General features: G+C 38.1%; 1 protein-coding gene across 4 annotated transcripts; it reads left to right on the forward strand.

The window, feature by feature from the left end:
- LOC131230928 (protein STRUBBELIG-RECEPTOR FAMILY 3-like) lies at nt 1-24,987 on the forward strand. 4 transcript variants are annotated; one of them, XR_009164175.1, is made up of 20 exons: nt 4-184; nt 372-544; nt 2,829-2,977; nt 10,902-11,031; nt 11,121-11,192; nt 12,161-12,226; nt 12,375-12,446; nt 12,555-12,626; nt 12,701-12,772; nt 12,854-12,919; nt 13,098-13,163; nt 17,109-17,500; nt 17,596-17,867; nt 21,096-21,367; nt 21,775-21,913; nt 22,008-22,147; nt 22,241-22,397; nt 23,297-23,563; nt 23,814-23,867; nt 24,862-24,987. XR_009164175.1 is itself a non-coding variant. In XM_058227060.1 (19 exons), exons 4-19 carry the CDS (start codon nt 2,833-2,835, stop codon nt 23,411-23,413), a joined length of 2,250 nt encoding a protein of 749 aa, XP_058083043.1. In that variant the 5' UTR covers nt 1-184; nt 372-544; nt 1,958-2,005; nt 2,829-2,832; the 3' UTR covers nt 23,414-23,748. The 4 variants fall into 4 exon arrangements, 2 of the variants coding, with proteins under 2 accessions (XP_058083043.1, XP_058082967.1); XM_058227060.1 differs by lacking the exons at nt 23,814-23,867; nt 24,862-24,987 and adding an exon at nt 1,958-2,005 and having other exon boundaries at nt 1-184; nt 23,297-23,748; XR_009164187.1 differs by lacking the exon at nt 23,814-23,867.

Raw genomic sequence — 24,987 nt, forward strand, 5'->3', positions numbered from 1 at the left:
TAATGGCCCAACCCATTAGCCACGCTGGCTTATATGCGCCTCCGAAGGTTTTTCTGTCACTTACACTGAGAAATATACCGTTTTTGTTTCTTGCTTTGAGGTGGGAATTAGGAGAGCTGAAGCAGTATCTGTATCTCTACCTCTGAAATCACAGACGCCTTTCTCTTTTCGCTGCCTTTTGGAGGTTAGGGTTTCTCTCTCTCTCTCTCTCTCTGTCTCTATCTCTCTCTCTCTCTCTCATTCTCATTCTCTCTCTCTCTCTCTCTCTCTCTCTCTCTCTCTCTCTCTCTCTCCTTTTTTGTTTTATCTTTCTGTTTTGGTAGTTCCAATTTACAGAAATTTGAAATTTTGTTTTCGGTCACTGGTTACAGATTCATTAGATCTTCGCAGCTAAGGTTGGTTCGAGAAATTTTCGCATTCATAGAAACCGCAGTGTTTCGTGTGGGTTTGGCATTGTTGAACTGAATTCGGCTCGACGATCTGAGGATTTCAGGTTCTGCGAGGTTTTCTCCGAACTCAGTTTCAGGTTTTGGAGATCTAATTTGTGAGTTTTCTCTCCGTTCTTTTTCTTTCTTATTTTTCTTTAGCTCTTGATGTTTTGTTTACAGGAAAAATTGAGCTTTGGATCTTAATTCAGATCTTTGTTTCTTTGAGCTGCTTTTCCTTTTCTATTTCCTACTTGTTTTGTTTTGAGATATGTAGGTTTTGTGTGATTATGTATTCAGCATTTTCTAACGGGAATGACATTGAATTGAAAATGTTTGTGTTGTGATTTGGAAGAAATCAGCCAGGCTAACTTGAATTCTTATGGTTTCTTTGACATTTCATTATTTGTACTAGTTTAATTTTGGGGTTTTTAAAAATTCTAGTTGCAGCCTTGCAAGCCTCACGTCGTAGAAGTTCTATGGAGCTCTCTCATGGTACATGTGGCAATTTGGACCATTGTTGATAGATGGACCATTGCGTGGAAGGGCTGCAGGAAAAAAAAAAGGGAAAAAATGAAGATCACACCACTCTTACCATGGTTTTTGGAGTTTTTGGTGGTTAGAATTTGGACTGTTGCTCTGTTTTGATATATCGTTTTTTTTTTCTTTTTTTTTTTTTTTGTGGGCAACTGATCGGATGTCTACAGCTGTAGAATGTGCTTGATTTTAGGATATAGCTATGTGGCCCACTAGATCAACAGTCCTGTTCACCAACATATCTTTGCCACATGTACCATGAGGATGGAGCTATGCGGAACATCTTTGATGCAAGCTGCATGTATCATGAGGAGGGAGCTACGTTGAACATTCACTATGTGGCTCACCAGTCACCAGGTTAACATTCTCGATCACCAACACATGTTTGCCAACAGTCCTGATCACCAACACATGTTTGCCACATGTAACATGAGGAGGGAGCTGCACACTACCATATCTTAAAACCTCAAAACTAGATGTCAAAGAAATCATAAATACTCAAGTTAGACATTTTAATTACTTCCTAAGGCCTGAACATTTTCAATTTTCTCTCATTATCAGAAAGAAAAGGCGGAACACATAATCGCAAAAAATTTCTATGGCGTGGCGTTTTGCTGCATGCTAGCATTTCCTTTTTTCTTTTAAAGGATTGTGTGTTAGCGTTTCCTCTTTACAGTTGCATGATTATGTTTTTGGGAAGCTTCGTAACTTCTCATATGCATGTATATGTTTTTTTTTGCAAGTTTGTTAAAAATACTACAAAATTTGAATGATGCGGAGTAGTCATGGTTTTGAGGCTTTCTTTCTCCATGACATTGTAGTTTTGGGATGGGTTGTAAGGTGCAGTTGATTGGTTTTCCAGATTTTTGTTTGAAAAAAATGGAAAATTTTGAATTATTTTTCATGGGTTGTGTTTTTTCTTATTTTCCTGTTGCTTTTAGTTTTGGGGTCTTAAAGTTCTGTTTCTACAATGTTCAGCATTTTTACTTTTGCAGATAATGAAAAATTAATCATTTGCCCAAAAGAGATCGGCAAACAATACTGTGAGTTTGAAAACCTTTTGCCTGGATCTTCATTAATAGTTTGATGGGTATGGTTTTATTTTATTCTGTTTTTACATGTTTGATTTATAAATGAAAAGCAATTCAAAAAATATTTATTTGTTGCTTACGTTATGAGTCTATAAGATTTGTATGATTTGGTTCTCGGCATTTTTGTTTTAGAAAATCTTTAGAAAACCTAAAAGAAATTGGGTTGTAGGATGTACCTAAGAAAAGGCTAGAGAAGGATAAGACAAACATTAAGATTTTACATGGATTGTGCTTTTCCCCTGTTGCTTAATCTTTGAGTTTCACAAATTTGTTTAATTATGCTCTTGGTAATTTTGATTCAAAGTGTGATGAAAACATTAAATTAATGAGTCGTCTGTCGGAAGCGACTATCAATGAGTAGTGCAAATTTATCTTTCAAAAAAAAAAGAAAGAAGAGTAGTGCAAATTTAAAGATCTTTGCTTTCAAGGTATTAGGGTTTTTTAATTAGTGTCGTCATTTTTGCTTTGTTTTCAAGGTATTAGGGTTTTTTTAATTGGCGTTTGACAAAAATTAAGACAACGCATCGCTTTTTTTTTTTTTTTTTTCCCTTGCTGCTTTGGTTATTTAGTTGTTATGGTTTTGCTCAGTTTTTCAGACTTTTTTGTTTAAAAACAGTCAATGAAATTTATTTTTTGGACTCAAATAGGAAAGATCGTTCCATTGTAGAATTGAACTAATTTTGAAGTCTTCAAATGCGCTATTATTTTTTTGATTTATTTTATATTTTAGCATGTTGTTTGATTAGGCTTTGCCTTTTCCTTTTTGTGGTTTCAGGACAATGATAAAAATGAATTATCAGGACATGATTAGGATGAGATTGGCGATAAGTGATGCAAACTCGAAAATCTTTACGATAGTCTTTGCAGGTCTAGTGGTGATTTTTTCAGCACCATTTTCACATGGATTCACCAATCAACAAGATGGTAAACTTAAACCTTCAGCATTCTTTGCTTCATATTGCTATGTTGAGCATTGTCAGTAGTTCAAGTAGTTTTATACTGATATTTTGAGGTGTGTTTTTTGTAAATGTGTTCAAGATCTGGACCCCTTGCTATTGCTGTGTGAGTTTTTGCAGCAGTGAATTTTTAGATGGTTTTCTTTTCTAATTGTTTTCTATTAGTTCATGTAACTTGTAACTCACAAATGAATAAGATGGTGCAATTAAAATTTGGTGATTCTTACTAGTAACTATATGTTTTTTTTGTTTTTCCTTTTAATTTTGAGCATGTCAACAATAAATGCGGCTTATGTTTTAGTCCGTGTTCATCTTCATATCTATTCTAGATTTTTTTTTTTTTTTTTCAATTGCTTTTTATTTTGTTTGTGAAAACACTTTAAAAATTCTTCTTTTTTTCTTTTTAGTTTTTGGAATAAATAACCTGCATCTTTCTTAGGAGATCATGTAACAATTTTAGTAACTAATAACTCACAAATGAATAAGGTGGTTGATAGGGACATCACGCACACTCACGCCGCCCCCCCAACGCACGTACGCCAGAAGGAGGGCCCTACCGTTGATCTGGATCGATGACGACGTCTAGGGAGGGCCTCCTAGCTAGAAGACGAAGTTTTTATTCAAAAGAGTGGGCCCGTTAGTCAAGAAAAGCCCATCATGGGATCTCATGATCGTGGCCCACTAGTCAGATTGATTTCATATTTTAGGTTTTGCTTATTAATGTTATTTAGAATATCATGGACGTTTTAAATTTCTTTGATTAATTTTTATTTTGGTTTACTTCATCGCCAAGTAATAGGTTGCGCACATGGCGCAGTTTTAGGGTATGGGTTTTTTCTTATAAATAGGCACCCCTTGTAGTGTTTTTTCATTCATTGAAGTTAATAAAAAAATTTTTGCTTTATTTTTCTGCTCTCTTCGTGAGTTGTGGAAAAAATACAAAAGTGGGTGCGAAGCCCTCCCTTTTCGAAGGGCTAACTACCGTGGTGTGAAGCCACATCGATCCCAATTCACCCCCATCTTCCATCATCTTTTTTTCCATCTTCCCCCACCATCCGTATTTCGAATTTGTCCTTTTGTTGCATCAAATTTCTTCATTACAGCAGGTTCCCAAATTTCGGCCCGCAGGCAAGCTGAAACTTCGGTGGAGCACCACGCACAAACCGTACATCGGATCGAGCTGAGATTTGGAGATTTTGGAGTCCATCCCTGGTCGACCAGGGCCAAGGTAGCCTTTTTCTGGATAGTGGGCCCCACACACGTGCGGCCGGGATCACACGCACGTCCGTCTGGGCCATTGTTGCTGTCCACACGCGGGATCATCTTTTGGCTCAGGTTTTATCCTCTTTTATCCTCTCATAGCCGTTTTTCATGAATCCTAACCCTAGATTACATGATCCCTAATTGATTTGCCCCTTTTTATCACCTTAGGGTTCCTTGAATTGAAATTAGGGAATCCCTTGGATTAGGGATTGATTTTTATGCATGAGTAGTTGATTTTATTTCCCTTTGACATCGTCTGGTTTGTAATTTTTATTGGTCCAATCCTAGCCTGTGTCGGCTTGGACCCGCATAGATTCCCCTTTTTAATTGTATGTTTGGATTTTCATGTGGGACGTGGAATTTGTGTGATTGTTTCTGAATTGGTAGGATCTAAGCCTGAAATCTTGCATATCATATTTAATTTTCCATGTCCTGCATCAAATTTGGTATCAGAGCCTAGGGTTCTTGTAGGGGAATTCATTACATGTTTAGGGTTTGGTTGTTTATGTCCATTACGCATCAATTCTCATCATATATGACTGTTTAGAGGTCCATAAACCCTGAAATAAACTGCTGAAATTTTCTGTTATCCCCTTATTTGAATTATTTTAGAAATTAACTTAGTTTTCTATTTCTAGGTTTAGAAACTTTCCTTTTTTGTTTTTTTTAGAAACTATTTTTTTTTAGAAACTTTCTTAATCTGTTTTTACAAACTAATTTCCTTTTCCTTTTCTTTTTAGAAACTAGTTTACTTTCCTTTTTCTTTTTAGAAACTAACTTACTTTCTATTTTTAGAAACTTTCCTTTTTCTTTTTCTTTAGAAATTAGGTTGTTTTTTTTAGAAACTTTTCTAATTTGTTTTTATTTTTATTTTTTTAGAAGCTTTCCTAATTTGTTTCTTTAGAAACTTTCCTAATTTGTTTTTAGAAATTTTCATTTTTCGTTTTTAGAAACTAGGTTGCTTTTCTTTAGAAACTTTCCTAATTTGTTTTTTTTAGAAACTTTCCTTTTTCATTTTTAGAACCTAGGTTGTTTTATATATATATATATATATATAGAAACTTTCCTAACTTGTTAAAAAAAAAAAAAACTTTCTTTTTTCGTTTTTAAAAACTAGGTTGTTTCTTATATATATAAAAAAAATCTTATATTTTGACAACTATATTGCTGAATTTTGGTTGGCACCCTACACTAAACATGAAATAATTGCAAGAGTCACTAAACAAACTGTCCCAAAAGTTGGAGTTTATGATTAAGTGCTTGGAAATGGACCAATGCTCTGAACAGCTTGATGTACGCATTACCCGACTAAAGACCATCGCCAAGACAAACCCCACTATTGGGGTAGATGTCCAATCTCAGGCAGGTGGCCTAAAGGAAAGACAAATGAATGGAGTTGGTTAAGGAATCAATTATGGGTGTGCACCCATGCACCCACCCCATGAGAGACATCAAGACCACTATTTTGAGGGGTACAACATGTGCGGCCTTGTGGCTGGAGAGAGTGCACCAGAGGCTAGTGTAGATTTACCCACTGAGGTCATTCCAGTAATGGACGAGTTACGTGATGTCTTTCCTGATGATTTACTAGATGAGTCTCCCCCTAGGAGGGTTTTAGAGCATACAAGAACATGGGACGCTGTAATACCTACAGCCGAGTTTGTGTTTAATAGTTCTGTTGATAGGTCCACAGGTCTCAGTCCTTATGAAGTCGTTACTGGTTATAAACCTAAGAAACCTATTGATCTTGTCCCTATGTCACTGTCCCATAGGCTGTCAGAGCTTGCAGAGTCTTTTGCGCATCACATTCATTCATGGCATCAAGAAATCAGGCAGAAGATCACTACTACTAATGAACATTACAAATTTTCTGCAAACCAACATAAACATTTCAAAGAATTCAATATTGGGGACTGTGATGGTCCGCATCTGGCCTGAGCGGTACCCTCCTGGAGCCGTTCGTTAGTTACACGTGTATAGCGCTGGACCATTCAAAATTATAAAACGAAACGATCTCAATGCATATGAGGTAGATCTTCCACCTTCTATGGGAATTAGTTCCACTTTCAACGTGGAGGATCTAATTACTTTTCAGGGGATCACTGATACTTGGTCCGGCCCTTCGCCTACCCGTCCTCATTCCCCATATTTATCTCTTGAACCATGGCCCTTTCCCGACTCATTTTTCCAGCGTCTACGTGTCATACCTACCAGTCCCGACCCATTTTTCCATCCTCTACCTCTCATACCTACCCGTCCCGACCCATTTTTCCAGCCTCTACGTCCTATACCTACCCTTCCCAACCCATTTTTCCAGCCTCTACCTCTCATACCAACCCGTCTCGACCCATCTTTCCAGCCTCTACCTCCCATACCTATCATTTTCGACCCATTTTCCCAACCTCTACCTCCCATTCCTAACCTTCACATACCCAAAAAGGAAATAGAGGATATCCTGGACCATCAGATAGTTTCAATGTTGGATGACAGGTTTCAGAAGTACCTGGTTAAATAGAAGTCACGCCTAGTTTCAGACAGCACGTGGCTCACTGAGGAGGAGCTTCAGAGACTTGATCCTGACATCCTGGAGCGGTTCAGGAGTTTTATTTCACCAGTGGCAAAATCTTCGCAGCCGGGGAGAATTGATGGGGACATCACGCGCACTCACGCTGCCCCCCCTATGCACGTATGCCAGAAGGAGGGCCCCACCGTTGATCTGGATCGATGACGACGTCCAGGGAGGGCCTCCTAGCTAGAAGACAAAGTTTTTATTCAAAAGAGTGGGCCCGTTAGTCAAGAAAAGCCCATCATGGGATCTCATGATCGTGGCTCACTAGTCAGATTGATTTCATATTTTAGGTTTTACTTATTAATGTTATTTAGAATATCATGGACGTTTTAGATTTCTTTGATTAGTTTTTATTTTGGTTTACTTCATCGCCAAGTAATAGGTTACGCACATGGCGCGGTTTTAGAGTATAGAGTTTTCTTATAAATAGACACCCTTGTAGTGTTTTTTCATTCATTGAAGTTAATAAAAAAATTCCTACTTTATTTTTCTGCTCTCTTTATGAGTTGTGGATGAATTCAAAAGTGGGTGCGAAGCCCTCCCTTTTCGAAGGGCTAACTACCGTGGGGCGAAGCCACATTGATCCCGATACCCCCATCCTCCATCATCTTTTTTTCCATCTTCCCCCAATCTGTACTTCGAATTCGTCCCTTTTGTTGCATTAGATTTCTTCATTACAGCGAATTTCCAGATTTCGGCCCGCAGGCGAGCTGAAACTTCGGTGGAGCACCACACTCAGATCAGAGCTCGGATTGACGTCAGATTTGGAGGTTTTGCAGCCCAAGCCTGGCCGACCAAGGCGTAGGAATCTGTTTCTGGATTCCGTCCCCCACCACACGTGCGGCCAGCCTCAGGCGCACGTGCGTCCGCACCTGGCTCGCTGTCCACACGCAGGGACTGTCTTGGGTTCAGGTTTTTTCCTATTTTCCTCTCTTTTATACATAATTTCACAAATCCTGACCCTAAATTACATTATCCCTAATTGAGTTGCCCATTTTCTCATCCTACGATTCCTTGAATTGAGATTGGGGAATCCCTTGGATTAGGGACTGATTCTTATGCACGTGTGGTTGATTTCTATTTCCCTTTGAGTATTGTTTGGTTCATAATTTTCATTGATCTAGCCTTAACGTGTGTAGGCTTGGATTCGCATAGATTCCCCTTTGATTGAATGTTTGGATTTTCATGTGGGATATGGAATTTGTGTAATTGTTTCTAAACTAACGTGATATTGAGCCTGAAATCTCGCATATCATATTTAATTTTCATGTCCTGCATCAGTGGTGCAATTAAATTTGGTAATACTTCTTATTGCTTATCACTGAGAGAGCACAAGTCAATTTTGGTGAGACTTACTCCTCATCAGTATATAGATTTGTACATAGTGCAGCTTTCAACAATAAATCGAGTTTCCATTTAGTCTGTGTTCATCTTCATTTAAATTTTCATTGCTTTTTTTTTTTTTTTTGGTGAATATTCTCTAAAAGATCTTCCTTTTTAAAATTGAGTGGAAGCTATTGGTTTGGAGAATCGTCATTTGTCTTTTGGTGGCTACATTATGTTAATCAAGTTGGCTCTAGCCGATGTCTCTATATTCATGCATTGTGCCAATGTCCTATGAGCGTTATAGAGAGAGTTTCTATGGCAGGGCTAATGGAGAAAAAAAAAGTTCCATCTTGTAAATTGGGATGATGTGTGCAAAATGAACAAAGTGGGATGCCTAGGCATAAATCTCTAAAATTGTTGAATATGTATCTTTGGCTAAATGTTTGTGGAGATTTGCAGACGAGAGATTGCCCTTGGAATATGGTGATATGATGCAGGACATGAAATTCAAATATGATGTGCAAGATTTTCAGGCTTTAGATTACACTAGTTCAGAAACAATTACACAAAATTCCACATCTCACACAAAAGTTCGAACACTCAATTTAGGAGAATCTTATGCGGGTCCAGGCCTACACATGCTAGGGTGGGATCAATCAAAATTATAAACCAAACAAGAATCAAATGAGGGTAAATTCATCCACATATGCACATAAATAATTCCCCCGATCCAAGGGATTTAGAAATTTCAATTCGGAAAACCTTAAGGTTGAAGAAATGACATAAATTGGGGATTTGAATAATTTAGGGTTAGGTTTTAGGGATTTTGGGTGAAAAAGGAGTGAAAAAGAGGAGAGAGACGAACCAAAGAAGTACCGCACGTGTGAATAGTAGCAATGGCCCAGACGCACGCGCATGTGATCTCGGCCGCATGTGTGTGGGGCCCACTATTCAGAAAAAGGCCACCTTGGCCTTGTCGGCTAGGGATGGACTCTAAAACTCTCAAATCTTAGCTCGATCCGATGCACGGTTTGTGCGTGGTGCTCTGCCGAAGTTTTAGCCCTCCTGCAGGGTGAGATTCTGGAAATCTGCTGTTGAGAGAAAAACGGCTGTAATAAAGAATGAATTTGAAGCGTATATGATTGTAGGAGAAGAGAAATATGGATGGAAGAAGGTGGAGGCGAATCGGGATAGGTGTGACTTTGCACCACGATAGTCAGCGCTTTGAGAAAGGGAGGGTTTTGTACCCAATTAAATCTTCACAACTCAGAAATTTAGAGGAACAGAAAAATGTAGCAATTTTATTAATCTTCATTGAATAACAAAGACTACAAGGGGGTGCCTATTTGTAATAAAACCCTATACCCCAAAACTCGCGCCATGTGTGCAACCTATTACTTGGGGACGAAGTAATAAAAAATAGCAACCAATCAAAGCAATCTAAACCGTCCATGATACTCCTAATAACAATAATAAGCAAAACCCAAAGTACTAAATTAATTGGAATAGTGGGCCATGATCATGAGAACCCATGGTGGGATTCATATGACTATCGGGTCCACTCCAACGAACCAAAACGCAGTCCTCTAAGTAGGAGGCCTTCCCTGGACGTCGTCATCGATTCAGATTGATGGTGGGACCCTCCTCCTCTTTGCGTACATGCCGAGGGGGTGGGGGGGTGTGTGTGCGCGCGAGATGTCCCCATCATGATATCTAGTAAAGGGGTTGATGTTGGGGGTGGCTGGTTCACTTTGATACCATCCTAGTACAGGGCCTCTAGTTTGTGGAAAGCTGTGTTTGGGGTGGCAAATGCATTAAAATATGACGCATCTTCTTGGGAAAGGCTTGTGCACTGCCTAATAGGAAGATAGATAGTGTGGAACTATTCTCTCATCTCTTACTACCACTTTATTTGTAAATTTTTGTTTTGAAGGATTCCGTATTTTATTGCAAAAAAGATGACAAGAAGTCATCCGTCAAATAGGCTGACAAAAGGACCCTCCCTTCTCCAAGAATATTTTCTGACTTGCCCCGCTTCCAAACTGATCGCTTAGCCATAAGTATATTCGGCTGGTTTGAGTTGTTGAAGATCCTGCTATTACGCTCAAGCCACACTAATCTAAGAACTGTGAGTAAGAACACCCACCACAGCTATTTCCTTTTCTTACATTCCATTTCCACACCAAGCCAAGCATCACTTGAGACAAACTTGGATATCGGGCCATTTTCCTTCTTTGCTAACCTGTACAATAAAGGACACATTTGAGAAAGAGCATTGTAACCATTGTTTCCGCACTATATATCCCCAGAGTGTGTTTCCGGACTACTTAACCAATTGGTCTGGAGTCCGTTTTCCAGGAGGAACCTTAAGATTTGTAAAGTTGGGGCCTTTCGACAATAAATGTAGTTTCCACTATTTTGTCAGTCTTCATCTGTATTTTAATTTCTCAATGTCTTGCTATTGTTTTTGTGAAACTCCTCTTATCCTCATTAGTTTTTGCAACAAGTTTTATGTTTCTTGTTAATTTATATAACTAATAACTTGCAAATGAATTAGTGATTCTTACTTCCAGTTCTTGTTGATGTATATAATTGTAAACTTTAGGCATTTCAACAATAAATGTAGTTTCAGTGGAGTCTTTATTTGTCTTCATTCTATATTTTTGTTTTTTCAATGCCATGTTATCAATGCTGCGAAAATCTTCTAAAAAAAGCTCTCCATTTTTTTTCTCAGTTTCTGCAATAAATAGCTTATATGCTTCATTGGGTTCCCCTCCCCTTCCGGGATGGACTCAAAGTGGAGGAGACCCTTGTGGAGAAATCTGGCAAGGCATTCAATGCGTTAATTCAAATATTACTGGAATGTATGACTGCTTTCTCAAACTTCCAAGTGTTTGCTAAAATCTTTTGGATGGTTGGTTGGCATTTGTTTAACAGTTTTTTCATTTGATAGAGTTCTTAATGCTGCGAATTTGGGAGGACAATTAGGCGATAAGTTAGACGAATTTTCAACCATCATAACAATGTAAGCGTTTCTTTCTTTTTTCTTTTTAAATTATCATCTTTTATCTTTGCATTATCATCTTCATAACGTTATACCCGCTATTCGGATAGGGATGCCAATGTGCTTGGACTAGGTCATGCTCGGCCCAAGCGCACTGTAAAATACAAGTCTCAAGCCCAAGCCACCCGAACCGAAACAGACCATTTTGTTTTGTGACCAGGCCCAACCCAATTAGTTCTTCATATTGAACCTAGCATGTCAAGAAATTTCCATGTGTATATTAATACTATTTAGTATGTATGTACACATAATATGACTAATGTACATTATTATTATTATCACAACCCATGCTCAACCAGCTCGATCCAATTCGGCCTCACTTTACAGGTCAATGAGCATGCTCTAGCCCAACATGATTACTAATGAGGCCTGAACTTGTAGACACAACTCAACGTGAGATGACTAGAAGTCTAGGCTTGAGCCCTGTTGATGACAGACCAAGCCTGAAGATCCAACAAGCTAGCCTAACCTGTTGACGATTTTATATTTGGTTTTCATCTATTAAAAAAATGGCGCCGAATTAAGTCATGGAAAGTAACAACACACACACATATGAATTGTTCAGCTCTGACATACCATTGAAATGTCAATAAGCTTATTTTTCTTTTATAACTGAACCACAATCATGGCCATTCATTAATGAATTTGAAGGATCATACCTATTTAACTCTCTTTTTTTAAAATTTTATTTTATTTTATTTTATTTTATGTATGTGTGTATCCTTGATTGCTGACTTTGAATTACTTAATTTTTTCCTTCAATATCCTCATCCCATCCTGTTTGCTTCTAAGCATAGAAGTTTATGATAATACCTATTTTGACTCGGATACAGTATGGGTTTCTACGCTTATCATTATCATCATAATCTCCTCTCAGCTACTTGGGGTCACTTTCTACACTGATGATTTGTATTATTGTTGCAAGGCAGAGATTTGAGCAACAACCATATTGGAGGGAGTATTCCTTCTAATCTTCCACCCACCATAAAAACATTGTATGTGCCACACCAAGCATTCCCTTGTTGCGCCATGATATTTTAGAATAGCTTTATCAAAGTATTATTATTTGGTTTGTTTGGTTCTGAGTAATTGCGTAGCCTTCTTAAGTGCACAGTCTCATTTTATATATTTGCTTTTCCACAGTTTCCTTTCAGCTAACCAATTTACGGGAAGCATCCCAACTTCTTTGTCGACATTAACTCTTTTAACTGATATGTAAGTGGATGTTTTTTCCCTTTTATTTGCATTTAACTGTTTGCATGATCTTAAGAATTATTATGGTTTTTGGTACCGCTAATGTTTTTGGCTATTCATTTCCATTAGGTCACTCAACAACAATCAATTAACTGGAGAATTACCAGATGCATTTCAAGTTCTCACTGGGTTAATTAATTTGTAAGAGTTAATCTATCTATAGTCACGGCAATACTTTTTCCCTGCTCTAGATGATAACATATTTCTCAATGCAGGGATCTGTCATTTAACAATTTGAGTGGGAAACTACCACCTTCTTTAGAGAACTTATCATCTCTAACGACCTTGTGAGTAACTTATCTTCATAATTATTTTTCATTGTTGCATGACTTTCAGCTTTCTAAAATTTAGCAAACCTTGGTTGACAGCCATGTGCAGGATAATCAACTATCTGGGACACTGGATGTTTTACAAGATCTTCCCCTAAAAGATTTGTACTTTCTTTGACCTCTTCATGAATTTTTTTCTTCTTCTTCTTTGAGTCAAACTTTTTTACTTTTTAAGATCCCCTAAAAAGTTTTCATGGTACCATTTCTCATTAATGATTTTATAAGAATGACAATATTTATGCCTTTCTTTGTTCTTTACCTGAAATCTTTCTTTATTCAACAGGAATGTAGAAAATAACTTGTTTTGGGGACCTGTACCGGAGAAGATGCTAAGCATTCCAAATTTCAAGTGAGAGCCTTATAATGTTCACACATGGTTTGTTTTATCTTTCAATTAAAGAGAGCAGTTTTCCTGATTGGAAAACTTAACTTGGGAATGTTGTACAATTGAGACACGACCAATTATCATTGTTATAATGGAAACCCTAGAATCTGAGATGCAAAGACATCTGCTCAATTATTATATGGCATTACCAAGGCATGAAATATAGAAACATATATGTAGTTTAGTAGATGTACTCTTTTATGAATAACTTAATAGAAATTCATCATGGTTGTATAGATAATAATGAGTAGTTGGGAACAATAAACTTATCTTATAAATTATAATGTTTTGGAATAGTCTCTAGTCTCCACGTTAATCTTAGAAAAATCGTTTTGTATAGTCTCTAGTCTCCACGTTAATTGTAGTGAACCTAGGTCATTGACCACACACGTGCGCCGAGCTAAGCCGAGCCGTGGACGTGCGCATGCTGGGCTGGGTTGGGTTTGTGTCTGGGTCTATGTGAGGACTGAGAGTACACTCGCACTAACTGTTTTGTTCCGTATTCCGTGAGTATACTCACACCTATCGGTTTTGTGCGAATTTCAAACCAGGGACGCGGCTGTTTGAGTGGTCACACCAGTTGGGTTCCCAACGTTCCTAACCCATTTGAAATGGTGTTTTAAGCACCTAATCGTGATCTATATATAGACCTACCCCTTTTTCGAATTCGTTAATTAAGAAACCAACGATTTCTCTTTGGTTCTTCAAAATTCGTCTCTAGCTTGCCAACTGAGTTCACTGTTGAGTCAACTCACTTCGGTTAAGTTCTGCACGCTAGTTCGAGCCCGTATACAGCTAGTGCACCGTTGGGACTGGGTAATAGTCATTGTATCCTAGAGGCCAAGAGTCCAAGATTTTTGTTGCACTTGGGACGCGGTCCAAGGAGGACAGATTTGGTTTTAAGCCGAGTGACCTAGTCACGCCTCGACTCAAACAAATAAGTCATCTTTTCATAATTTATTATTATTTCATTTTCTGTTTTTCCGAATATTATCTACTATTTTCAACACATTATTTCCAACAATAAATAGGTAAGAAGCGGCAGCGAGTGTCCGAAACGGGAACGACACCTAGTTGGAAGGATCTTACAACTACGGTTGTGGTTGGTGCAGTGGTTGTGGGTGATTGCATGTATCCGCAGGGATTAGTCTCACTTCAAAAAAGATGTGGGGACACCCTGTGTCTTCAAAAAAAAAAAAGTCCACCTGGGATCAGTGGTGGAAAGATTTGGCCACATGGATGAATCTTACTTGTCTTGAGGTGGTAGGATCATGCTGATAAGGTCAACTCATGAATCTTCCAACCTACCACCACTCCATATTCAAAATTCTGGTCTCAATTGTGAAAAGGCTCGAGAAAATCTGTAGGGAGTTCCTTTGAGATGGGTGCGACCACAACATACTCATTTAGTGAATTGGGATGATGTGCAAAAATCTAGGCTGGAAGGGGGGATTGGTAATGGAAGAATCAAAGAAAAGATTTGGGTGCTTCTCTCCAAAAGAAGGTGGCAGTTTGGCCGTGAGCGAGGGTTCATTATGGAGACATGTTATTGAAGCAAATACTGAATTAAGTGGGATGAATGGATTCCTTTGAGCTCATTTGCAAGGTGATTTCCTAAAATTGGAGATGGTTTAAAAGGTGTAGGTAAAACTCTTGAAGATGCCATGCAATGCTTGGTGTTAAGTGGGAAAAGAATTAGATTTGGGAGGACAAATGGGTGGTGGCGTGGACCTCTTTACATGCACAAAGATTTCCAAGACCACATTCGATTACTCATATGAAGATAAAGGACTTACTTACGGTTTTTCTAGGCCTTTAAGTTGGTGCGGAACATGAGATTTAGGAGGCATTTGCAAAGACCCAGAGATCCAGATGCTCGAAGAAATGCTTGATTTGCTCGATGGCGTGTTTCATTTGGTGAATGAGGTCGAGAAGTGGATTTGGGCTGCTTTGTTTAGTGGGTCTTTCTCTTTCAAAGAGCATTTTACCTAAAATACCTGCCTATGTTGGGTCACTCAAGAGTGTATCTCTGGCATCTCCAAGACTAGAAGCTTTTTTTTTGGATGCCACAGCTAACAACATTCTCACTCTGGATAATGTTACCAAATATGTGTATCCTTTTTTTGAAACAGAGTTGGGAATGTTACCAAATATGTGTATCCTTTGCAGAAAGGATGAAGATAGTTGATGACCTTTTCTTTTCCATTTTGAGGTAGCTTGGAGCATTTGGCAGACCTCAACTATTTACAGAATGTCTTGGGTGACCGCAAAGAGTGTGGACAATCTCTTCAAAAGTTGGGGAATTGGCTTTTCAAAAGAGCATGGTAAAATCTGTGGAGAGTGCTCCCTCACACTATCCTTTGGGGCATTTGAAAGGAAAGAAACAATGGAATTTCTAATGATAAATTGTCATTGATCAATAGTTTGGTTGAAAGAATCAATGTTTCTCCGGTGTTTTGAATAGTGAATAGCGTGTTGTGTAGCGTTCACCCCTTTGAAGCATGAGGCGTATGACTACTTCTAGATTTTAATCAAGGTTGTGCTTGGTTGCACCAACTTCATGATATTCTGCACTAAATTAGATTGATTAATGAAATTTAACAAAATTTCATGACATTTGGTGCAATCAAACACAACTTAAAGTTAGGAAAGGGCAATGATTAAGTATAAAGGTAAAGAAAGAGCAATAGGAGTGATTTAATACTGTTACTCATATTGTCTTACTAAAAGCATTGAAAATATTAACTAACTTTTATTGCAAATAGAAAAATGTAACAAATAATTGAAAACATTAATTGATTTTAATCTTGTAGTGAAAAATAATTTGTAATGCGAGCTACATAGCATGTAGCGTATCCAAATTATGTAGCATATGCTATACATGACTTAAACTATTTTCATGAGCTACGTAGTGCTAAGGCTAAACTACGCTATGTAGTGTAAGCTGCACACTACATAGCTTAGCTATTTAAACCAATGTGTCTTTCATTGAATGGGCTGGAACTTGAAGGAGTTCGTAGGCTTGTCGGTCACAAGTTTTCGTTTCAGGTTCGAGTAATATAATTAATGGTTACAGTAGGCTCCTGTCAAAGATTGCTGGAGGGAACTCCCTACTTTGGTATGGTGGAAGATGAATGTAGAAGGTAGCTCAATGGCAAAACTATTGCAGTCAGTGGTTGTGGGATGGTAAGGGGTAGAATCTTTCTTGCCATCTTATGGCTGCTTGGGGTTGGTGACTCAAACCAAGTTGAACTGGAGGGGATAAAGACTGGTCTGAAGCTAAATAAAGACCAAGTTGGCTATTTTGAGATCATCATCGATGGCGACTCCAAGAGCGCTATTGATTTGGCTTATGGTCTAAGACAACTCCTTGGAAGAAGCACTTTGTAATGAAGTTAGAGAGCTGGTTGTTTTGTCTACTTTCTTTTTAATCACATCCCTACAGTGGCCAATTCTATGGCTGATTGTTTGGAAAAAGTATGGTGTGGACCAAAAATCCTTGTACATTGCTGAGACTAACAGTTACTTAAGGGATACCATCTCGTCTCTCTTTTAATGCAATTCTGTTGCTTATGAAAAATAGTAATATTGTCATTTTTCAACTAGCATGTTGATTGCTAGTGTTTATTATGGAATTCTTTTACAAGGGAAATTGTTAATGGCACACACTCCGACCAGTAAACACACCCATCCTCACCACTTTTAGTAATACAATAGTACAATGATATTGTCAAACATATGAAGGGTGGGCTATTTGTCAGTTGGAATGCATGTAAACAATGGCTTCCTTTTATAAGAGTGATTCATGAAATACATTCAGCTCTGAGGTTACATGCTTTTGTTTCTTTATCCAAATTTATAGTTGACCCAATTCTAACATTTCGAAGTGACTTTGATTTTATTATGCAGAAAGGATGGAAACCCATTCAATACTACTACTGCTCCATCTCCAGCAGTATCATTGCCTCCACCGCCTCCTCTTTCGGAGGGACCAACTCCTGGAACAACTCCTGGAAAAACTCCTGGAAAATCAGCAAATGGTCCATCTATTCAAGATGACAACCAAACTAAGAAGAATGGAAAATCCCGAAAAACTACAAAAATCGTTGCATATGCGTTTGTGGGGTTGATATTGTTTTTAGTAGCTATTCTAGCAGTTATGCTTTTAATAAGATATTGCAGAAAGGAATCAGAGGTTGACAAAATTACCAGGAGGCAGGAAACTGGTGTGTATAAGAAGCCCAGAGAAAAGCCTAAAGGCAATGAGTCTTTGATTCAACCAGCCAACCAAATAGAGAAAGGTAAATTTGTCTCTATTCTTAATATGATTGAGTGATTTTCTATTCCATGCTACTTATTCCTATCCTAATTAGTTTGTTTGAATTATTTCAAACAGTTCCCAGTCCAAAGGTGGCAGTTCAGAAACCAGTAGAGGAACATCAGATAGATATGCCGGAAACAGGGTTGATTTTGTTGCCTCCACCTGTTGAAAAAGTTGTTGTAGAGCCTGTCATGCCTCCCAAATTGCCAAAAGATGTAGCTTCTCCAGCTGTGACATCTTTCACAGTTGCATCTCTCCAGCAATATACAAACAGTTTTGGGCAAGAAAACCGGATTGGAGTCGGAATGTTGGGTAGTGTTTATCGGGCAGAGCTTCCTAATGGGCAGGTAATGCTTCTTGATTTTAAATTTGAGGGGGACTGTTATATGTTGGGATTTGAATCCATTCGAAAAATGTGATTCTTTGAATATCCTCAATATCATGTTTGTGTCTGGGCGTGCACTTGTGCGGGTGGTACTTTCAGTTAAGTTGTTCTGAAATCTCTTTTGGAGTATGCTGTAACAGCAAATATGTTGTCGTTGTTTCATATTTGCATCAGGAGGTGCTTGAAGAGATACCCATCTTAAAATTCTAAAGGATGGGGCAAATAGTAAAGAAATCTTACACAGATGTGGTTTTTTTTTTTTTTTTCTCTCACTATAAAACTCTGCTTCTAGTTTTTCTAGTCACCAGTGTTTGTGAAATCAACAAAGGTGTTTTGAGTCCAAGGCAAGGTTCCTTAAGCCATCATGATACAGAGGATTATAACAAAATAGGTAACACAAGGTATACTCAGGAGAAAGAACAGTCTTTGAGTGATCTACTTTATTTCAGATATATTCTAACTATTTAACTCATTCGTTATCTGCTAGGTAAATAGATTTTAACTATTTTAGATGGTCTTAATTGCACATAGGAGACACTTTGGGAAAAGATCTGCAGTGCTTCTTTAGTGTCTTTTGTGGTGGTGAATGGCATTCAAGGGTTTATGAAGAGGCTTGCACAATCAGTTACCATTACCGTCTTCATTGTTTATATAACACAATATTAAGCTAACTTTATGTTCCCAGTGATGATATAAATCCCACAACATTAACATATCATGTTGTTATAAGTGAAGGTTTTCTAAAACGGCTATGTTACATCCATTATGCATTACGGGCTTGTAAGGGCTATTATTGAAAAAATGGCCTGTAACAGCCCCGATAATGGTCCATTATGGGGGGCCAAAATAGGTTTTTTTTTTTTTTTTTTTTTTTGCAAAAAATAAAAAGGGGTGGTGGTTACCATTATGGAATAGCTTGTTAGGCGCGACTACCCTTGGAATGCCAAAAAGATTTGTGCATGCCAAGATATTCCCCACAAAATTGTTTTAGAAATTTATTTTAATATCGCATATGCTAGATATAAATACATAATACATAATGATTTTTTTTAATAGCTATATCTCTAAAATTAATTTTACCACAATAACAAAAACTAATTATAGAGTTATTTGGTATTTTAAATAGAGTGATAATTAGACACCACTTCTAAAAACTTACTTCTACTTAAACATTCCAATGATTCCACAAAACCCTAAAATTTCATATCACCCCCCACCCCTTTTTTTTTTTTTTTTTCTAAATTACCCAATTATAAACCATTGTATTCAAATTTCCCTATATCCTAACCCTGTATTTACTAATTTCCCCTACTCCTCCAAATTCCCTAACCCAAAATCTTAACTTTGAAATTCCCTAAAATTTCCAAACCATGAAGGTCCAAATTTTCAATATCCCCAAATCTGGAATTCGCCTAAAATCCCCAATTTGTTGATCTCTTGTATGGCACAAATGTAAACTCAAATTTCTTTAAGAAGCCCAATGCAATGCTTAAAACATCAATAGAGGAAACAAATCAAGATCTCACGAGTTCAGGAAAAAAAAAAAAAAACAGAATTTGAGAGAGGAGGCATGTTTCATAAATAAAAGCATTGACATAAAAGAAGCGTGGACAATGTGATCCGAGGGGGTTTATAAGATGTCTTTCCACAACATACCAAAAATACCATTCTTTGAGGTACTCAAAAGCGTACGACCCAACCTTATGCAGGTGGCAGCCTGGCACGCCTAGGTGTTATGTGCTAGGTGTACGCCTGGGGCCCAGGTGTGGCATAGGTGGTCCAAAATGCCTTTCACTGCACTGGTTGTTAGTTCTTGTCTAATGCAGGCTAGATATACATTATCTGTACAGTCTAGTAATCCATCCTTCTCTACACAAAGAAGGCTGAACTGCTTGTTTTCTCAATCATCTTCCTAGAAAGGGCAGTATATTCCAGCATTAATTCATCAGAGCTTGCCACAATCTAGCGCTGTACCATAGCTGGAATGTGCATATTAACACCGTTTTGAAGCAGGCACTTGCCGCTTGGACTCTGTTACTTTAGCCCAAGTCAGTAAAGGAAACTACCTGTTGGTTTGGTTTTGTTATTTTCATTTTATATTGGTGAAAGTATGCATCCATATTGTTTTCAAGGATTCATTTTGTTTCTATTCGCAAATCTTATCATGCTTTTGTTTGTTTAATCACACATTCAAAATTTCAGCCAGCTCCAAACTGATACATATTGGTGCATATCAACCAATAAGTGTTGCATGTCCAGGGGTCCCTACTCATGGCTCAGTGGTAGACTCAAAAGAGTTTCAAAATAGAGGTCATGGGTTTGAGGGTACCCATTGTGGCGTGTGTGTGTGTTTAAAAAAAAAAAGAGCAAGTGTTGCATATCCATATCAGTGTGAATTTTGTCGATGGCTTGAAAAAACTTTTAAAATGCAGTTTTAAATAGGTCAGAATGTCACACCAGTAGATAAATATTACATAGGCCAACATTTTGAACCATAGTTACAACAGAATTCTGGAAAATGTCTTTTAGCTTGCATGTCCATCAACCAATAAATTTTTTTTTTTGAAAGATGATGAAAATTTATTAGAAAGAAAAGCCCAAAACTACAAAACAAGGATTCCCTGCCACAAGGCTGAAAACATTGCGACCCCAACAACCTAAACCAAATTCTAGCCTAAAAGGAAACCCAATAAGCTTTGCAAAAGCCCAATAATCAAGAAGCCCGCTCCAACATATCAGATTTCACCTTCCTAAAAGCCTTCAATGCAGATGCGCTTTGGTTCCTAAAGCAGTTGTTCCGTTCACCCCATAGGGTCCAAAGGCCAGCCAACAAAGCTAACATCCACCTCTGACTACCTTCCCAAGGCCTCCCCGTTGCCACACGAGAAAGAATGACTTAATATTGCCCAGAACCACCCAAGCAACATTGAAACAGCCAAAGAACCCTTCCCACACAACTCTGGCATGGGAGCAATGGATGGATAAGTGATCAATCATCTCCACATCTTGAAGACACCATCTATCAACCACTATGCTTGTAGGAATAAGGGTACATATTGCAACTGTGCGCACAGTCTCACTTCTCTCTCTTCCTCTCTATCTATATATCCATCATCTTCTTATCTTTCTAGACATGCATGCATCTTTTTGAGATCTTCACACTGATTCTTTTCCTTTGCATTCGCTACAGTTTTTGGCAGTTAAGAAGCTGGACAATGCATCTAACATGCTGCAGACGGATGAAGATTTTTTAGATCTAGTATTGAGTATCTCTAAGCTCAAGCATGCTAATGTTGTTGAGCTTGTGGGTTATTGCATGGAGCATGGGCAGCGACTACTCGTCTATGAGTACTGTAATAACGGGACACTTATCGATGTTCTCCACTCTGGTGAGGAACTTGAGAAGAAATTATCGTGGAATGCACGCATCCGAATTGCCCTTGGAGCTGCAGGAGCTCTTGAGTAAGTAGCATCTGATTAAAATAAGAAAAGAAGAGAAAACAAAAACTTCTACATAGATCTTGGTATGATAGAAAGATGCACCACACCTACTGAAGAGATTTGAAGACAAACAAAAGATTGATTGAAGTTGAGTCAATGTTTTGAACTTTCACTAAACTAATTTGAAGGGTTAAATAAAGTGTTGTCTGAGTCAACTCTGTTTGGTTAGGTTTCTGTGAGCATCCAGTTCAAATTCTGGTTTAGTAAAAATGGCCAGGTAGAGATAGGGTTGGTACTTTATGATTGGCAAGTTCATGTACTTGGCCGAGTCAAACAGAAATAAAAAAGCTGACCTGAGTAGAGATAAACTTTGCAACCCTGGTAGAACTATTTGGAATGGCAAAATAATTTTTTTGTGTGTGATTCAGGTATCTGCACGAAGTCTGTCAACCTCCTGTTGTACATCGAAATTTCAAGTCTGCCAATCTTCTTCTTGATGATGAGCTAGGCGTACGTGCCTCTGATTGTGGTTTGGCTCCATTAATTATGTCTGGATCTGTAAGACAGGTAAATGAATGCTGCATGATATCAGAGACTTTTTCGAACAACTTCAACATGTTGAGTATTAAGATGTTGCCTTTTTTTTTCTTTTTTCTTTTAGTTGTCAGGAAACATTCTATCATCATTGGGATATGGTGCACCAGAATTCATTCAGTCAGGAACATATACATGCAAGAGTGATGTTTACAGCTTTGGGGTAGTAATGTTAGAACTTCTTACGGGTCGAAAATCCTATGACAGGTAGGACATTTTAGTTTGGTTATTGTTGTTATACTGGTGGTTTATCATTCTTCTGCATTTTTCTTAATTTCTTTAAAAAAAAAATTCTTGTAGTTCAAGACCTCGAGGGGAGCAACACCTGGCAAGATGGGCCGTCAATCATCTTCATGACATTGCCTCATTGTCAAGAATGGTTGATCCTTCTCTCCGTGGAAAATACCCTGAAAAATCTTTATCATGGTTTGCGGACATCATTTCTATATGCATTCAGGTGAATTACCTGTGTATCTTAGTTTGTTATTCTCACCAATACATGCATGTTTGTAAAATACTGTTTGCACTTTCTTAATGTTTTGGGTCCTAAATGTGCTTATTTCCGATTATTATTGCTATTTTGGTAACCAAGGGATAATCACTTTTTGGGATGGAAATGTGAGCTTGCCCGTACAACGGGAGTCATTATGTTCCTGAGTGGGGATTGGTGCAATTCTTTTGATGGCCAGAAAATCATTGGGGTCTTGTCTTGCATCTTCCTAAGTGATTTAAACAAGAAATGATATAAAATGCCATCATTGTGACATTCCCTTGTATGCTTGAATTGTATGATTCTCAAACCAAGGATCTGGACAGTATATACTCGATTTTCAGTTTTGTACAAGTGGGGCCCATGGTTCGGCAATCCAGACTGTTGGTCTGGTGTAAGCAGTGAGCACTCTCGCAGTTGAAAGATGCTAGATCATTAATCTTGGGTCTTTCACTTCTTAACCTTCAACTTCCAGACCACAAATTGGAAAGGATGGGATTGTCTTACCTAGAAGATTTTAGATCCATGGTCCATCCACCTGTGGGCCCCAACGAACCAGCGGTTTTGTCAAAACTGAGTATGCTGTGCAAATTTTGGTCTTCAATATCCCATAATACCGACATTACAGCACTGCATCTGGACTTTCCGAGACAAATAATAACCAACATAACCGGGAGATACTGATAAAGCCTATGGTCCGCTTTGGCAAAACAAACAAACTATTAAACCAAGGAATTTCTTCTCTCTCTCTCTCTCTCTCTCTCTCTCTCTCTCTCATATTGTCTTTGTTCATATGGAGCTTCTGGCTTTCAACAAATTTCCTCGTTGACCCTCAGGAAATGAAAGGCTATTGTTTTTCCTTGCAGGCTGAGCCGGAATTCCGTCCGCCAATGTCGGAGATTGTACAGGAACTCATGCGAATGATGCCAAGGGAGCCCTCGAGCAGCAGAACATCAAACAAAGACTCTTCTAATTTGGGTTAGGAAACAAGTGAAAGCATCATCAGCCGAAGATGGTGTTCAAATGAAACACTGCTGATCAATTTGGAAATCATCAACTGATCTTAGAAGCAGGAGCTTTTGAGTGTCACCTACAATGAACCGTCATGCTCTGTTTAACAACCTGTTATCCAGGTGGGTCTCGTAGGGGCACCAAATTGTCCCATTTCCATGTCCATTTCTGTCCATTATTCTTTCGCTTCATTACCAATGATTGCTGTCACTTATTTAACTAGGATTAGATTTCAACCCTGTAAAAGTGCTAGTCAAATTATTTAAATATTATTTTATGAGTGGCCAATGCGGTTTATTTTATTTCATTTTTTTGCATACTTTGTTAGCATATTTTAGTTTTTCTGTTTATTATTTCTGGGGAAGATTGCAGGTGCTCTGTGGATAAGTGTAAGTTGGCGTGCGCATCTCCCACCATCCAATAAATGTGGGTTTAGAATCTAATTAAGCATTTCAATACAGAAATGCAGTATTTCTAAAAAGAAAACTTGGATACTCTGGCAGTGTGGGATTGATGCACAGGTGCTTAGAAATTGTAAATGTTGCATTTAGATACTAAATTAACCGTTCAAATTGAGGGTCCCAAATTAGATATGATGTATACTGATTTTATATTGGAACTGTGATTGGTATACATCTAATGGATGGTCTAAATGAAATATGGTGAACACTTATTGATTTTGATAATTGGTTGACTGGTCTTTCATTCAAAGGATGATCTAGATGTAAAATGAAAACGTCTATGCATGGTTGAGGTCTACAACGTCCATCAGGTACAATACCCCTCATTTGACCTTCCCACAAAAAGAAGGCTGATTCAACACACGGCGGGTCACCCCATAGGGCGCAGTATGAAAATTTATCTTAACCATCTTAAATTTTGGAATTGTGATTATTGGGGAATGCTTTTATCTTGATGAGGCATATCAGAAGAATGGATTGGATGGAATATAGATGCCATGGTGAGCCCTATGCAACTAATGGTGAGTGTGTCCATCCAACTGTTTCCTATGCCGTGGCCCACGTGCGTGGAGGATCTTTGAAGATTGAACTCTTAAATCAGCCTGCTGCTAGCTCAATTTGAATGGCATTTAGCGTGGGGAGGTAGAAACCACATAATTTCAGCAAAATGACTCAAAAAAAAAATAAAATATTTAAGCAGAAATCTAAATAAGGAACTGAAGTGACAAGAAAAGAAGGTGTGAAGCACCTTTTTTCGGCTCCGTAGTTGGGGGTCAACTCGGTGGCTTAGACAATTCGGTTCTAAACAAGAAGGATCTTTGCAATCTAGTAAAAATCAATGTATAATAGGCAATTGTGACACAAATATATATTAAAATAATAAAGAAATGAAAATCTCTAACTTTGATTATGAATGTCTTCAATGTTGTTGATGAGAAGGCTTTTATCTTTTCATGTAGACCTAGATCTCAGACCAAGGAATGCAATAGAGTTGGCTTTTGCCACCAAAGATTCTCAGGCCATGAAGATTCAGCCGTACTTGTACTTCCAATCAGTAATATAGTTTTCTTCCACTTTCATTGCAA

This window comes from Magnolia sinica, chromosome 1, assembly GCF_029962835.1.
Source record: "Magnolia sinica isolate HGM2019 chromosome 1, MsV1, whole genome shotgun sequence".
Classification (NCBI taxonomy): Eukaryota; Viridiplantae; Streptophyta; class Magnoliopsida; order Magnoliales; family Magnoliaceae; genus Magnolia; species Magnolia sinica.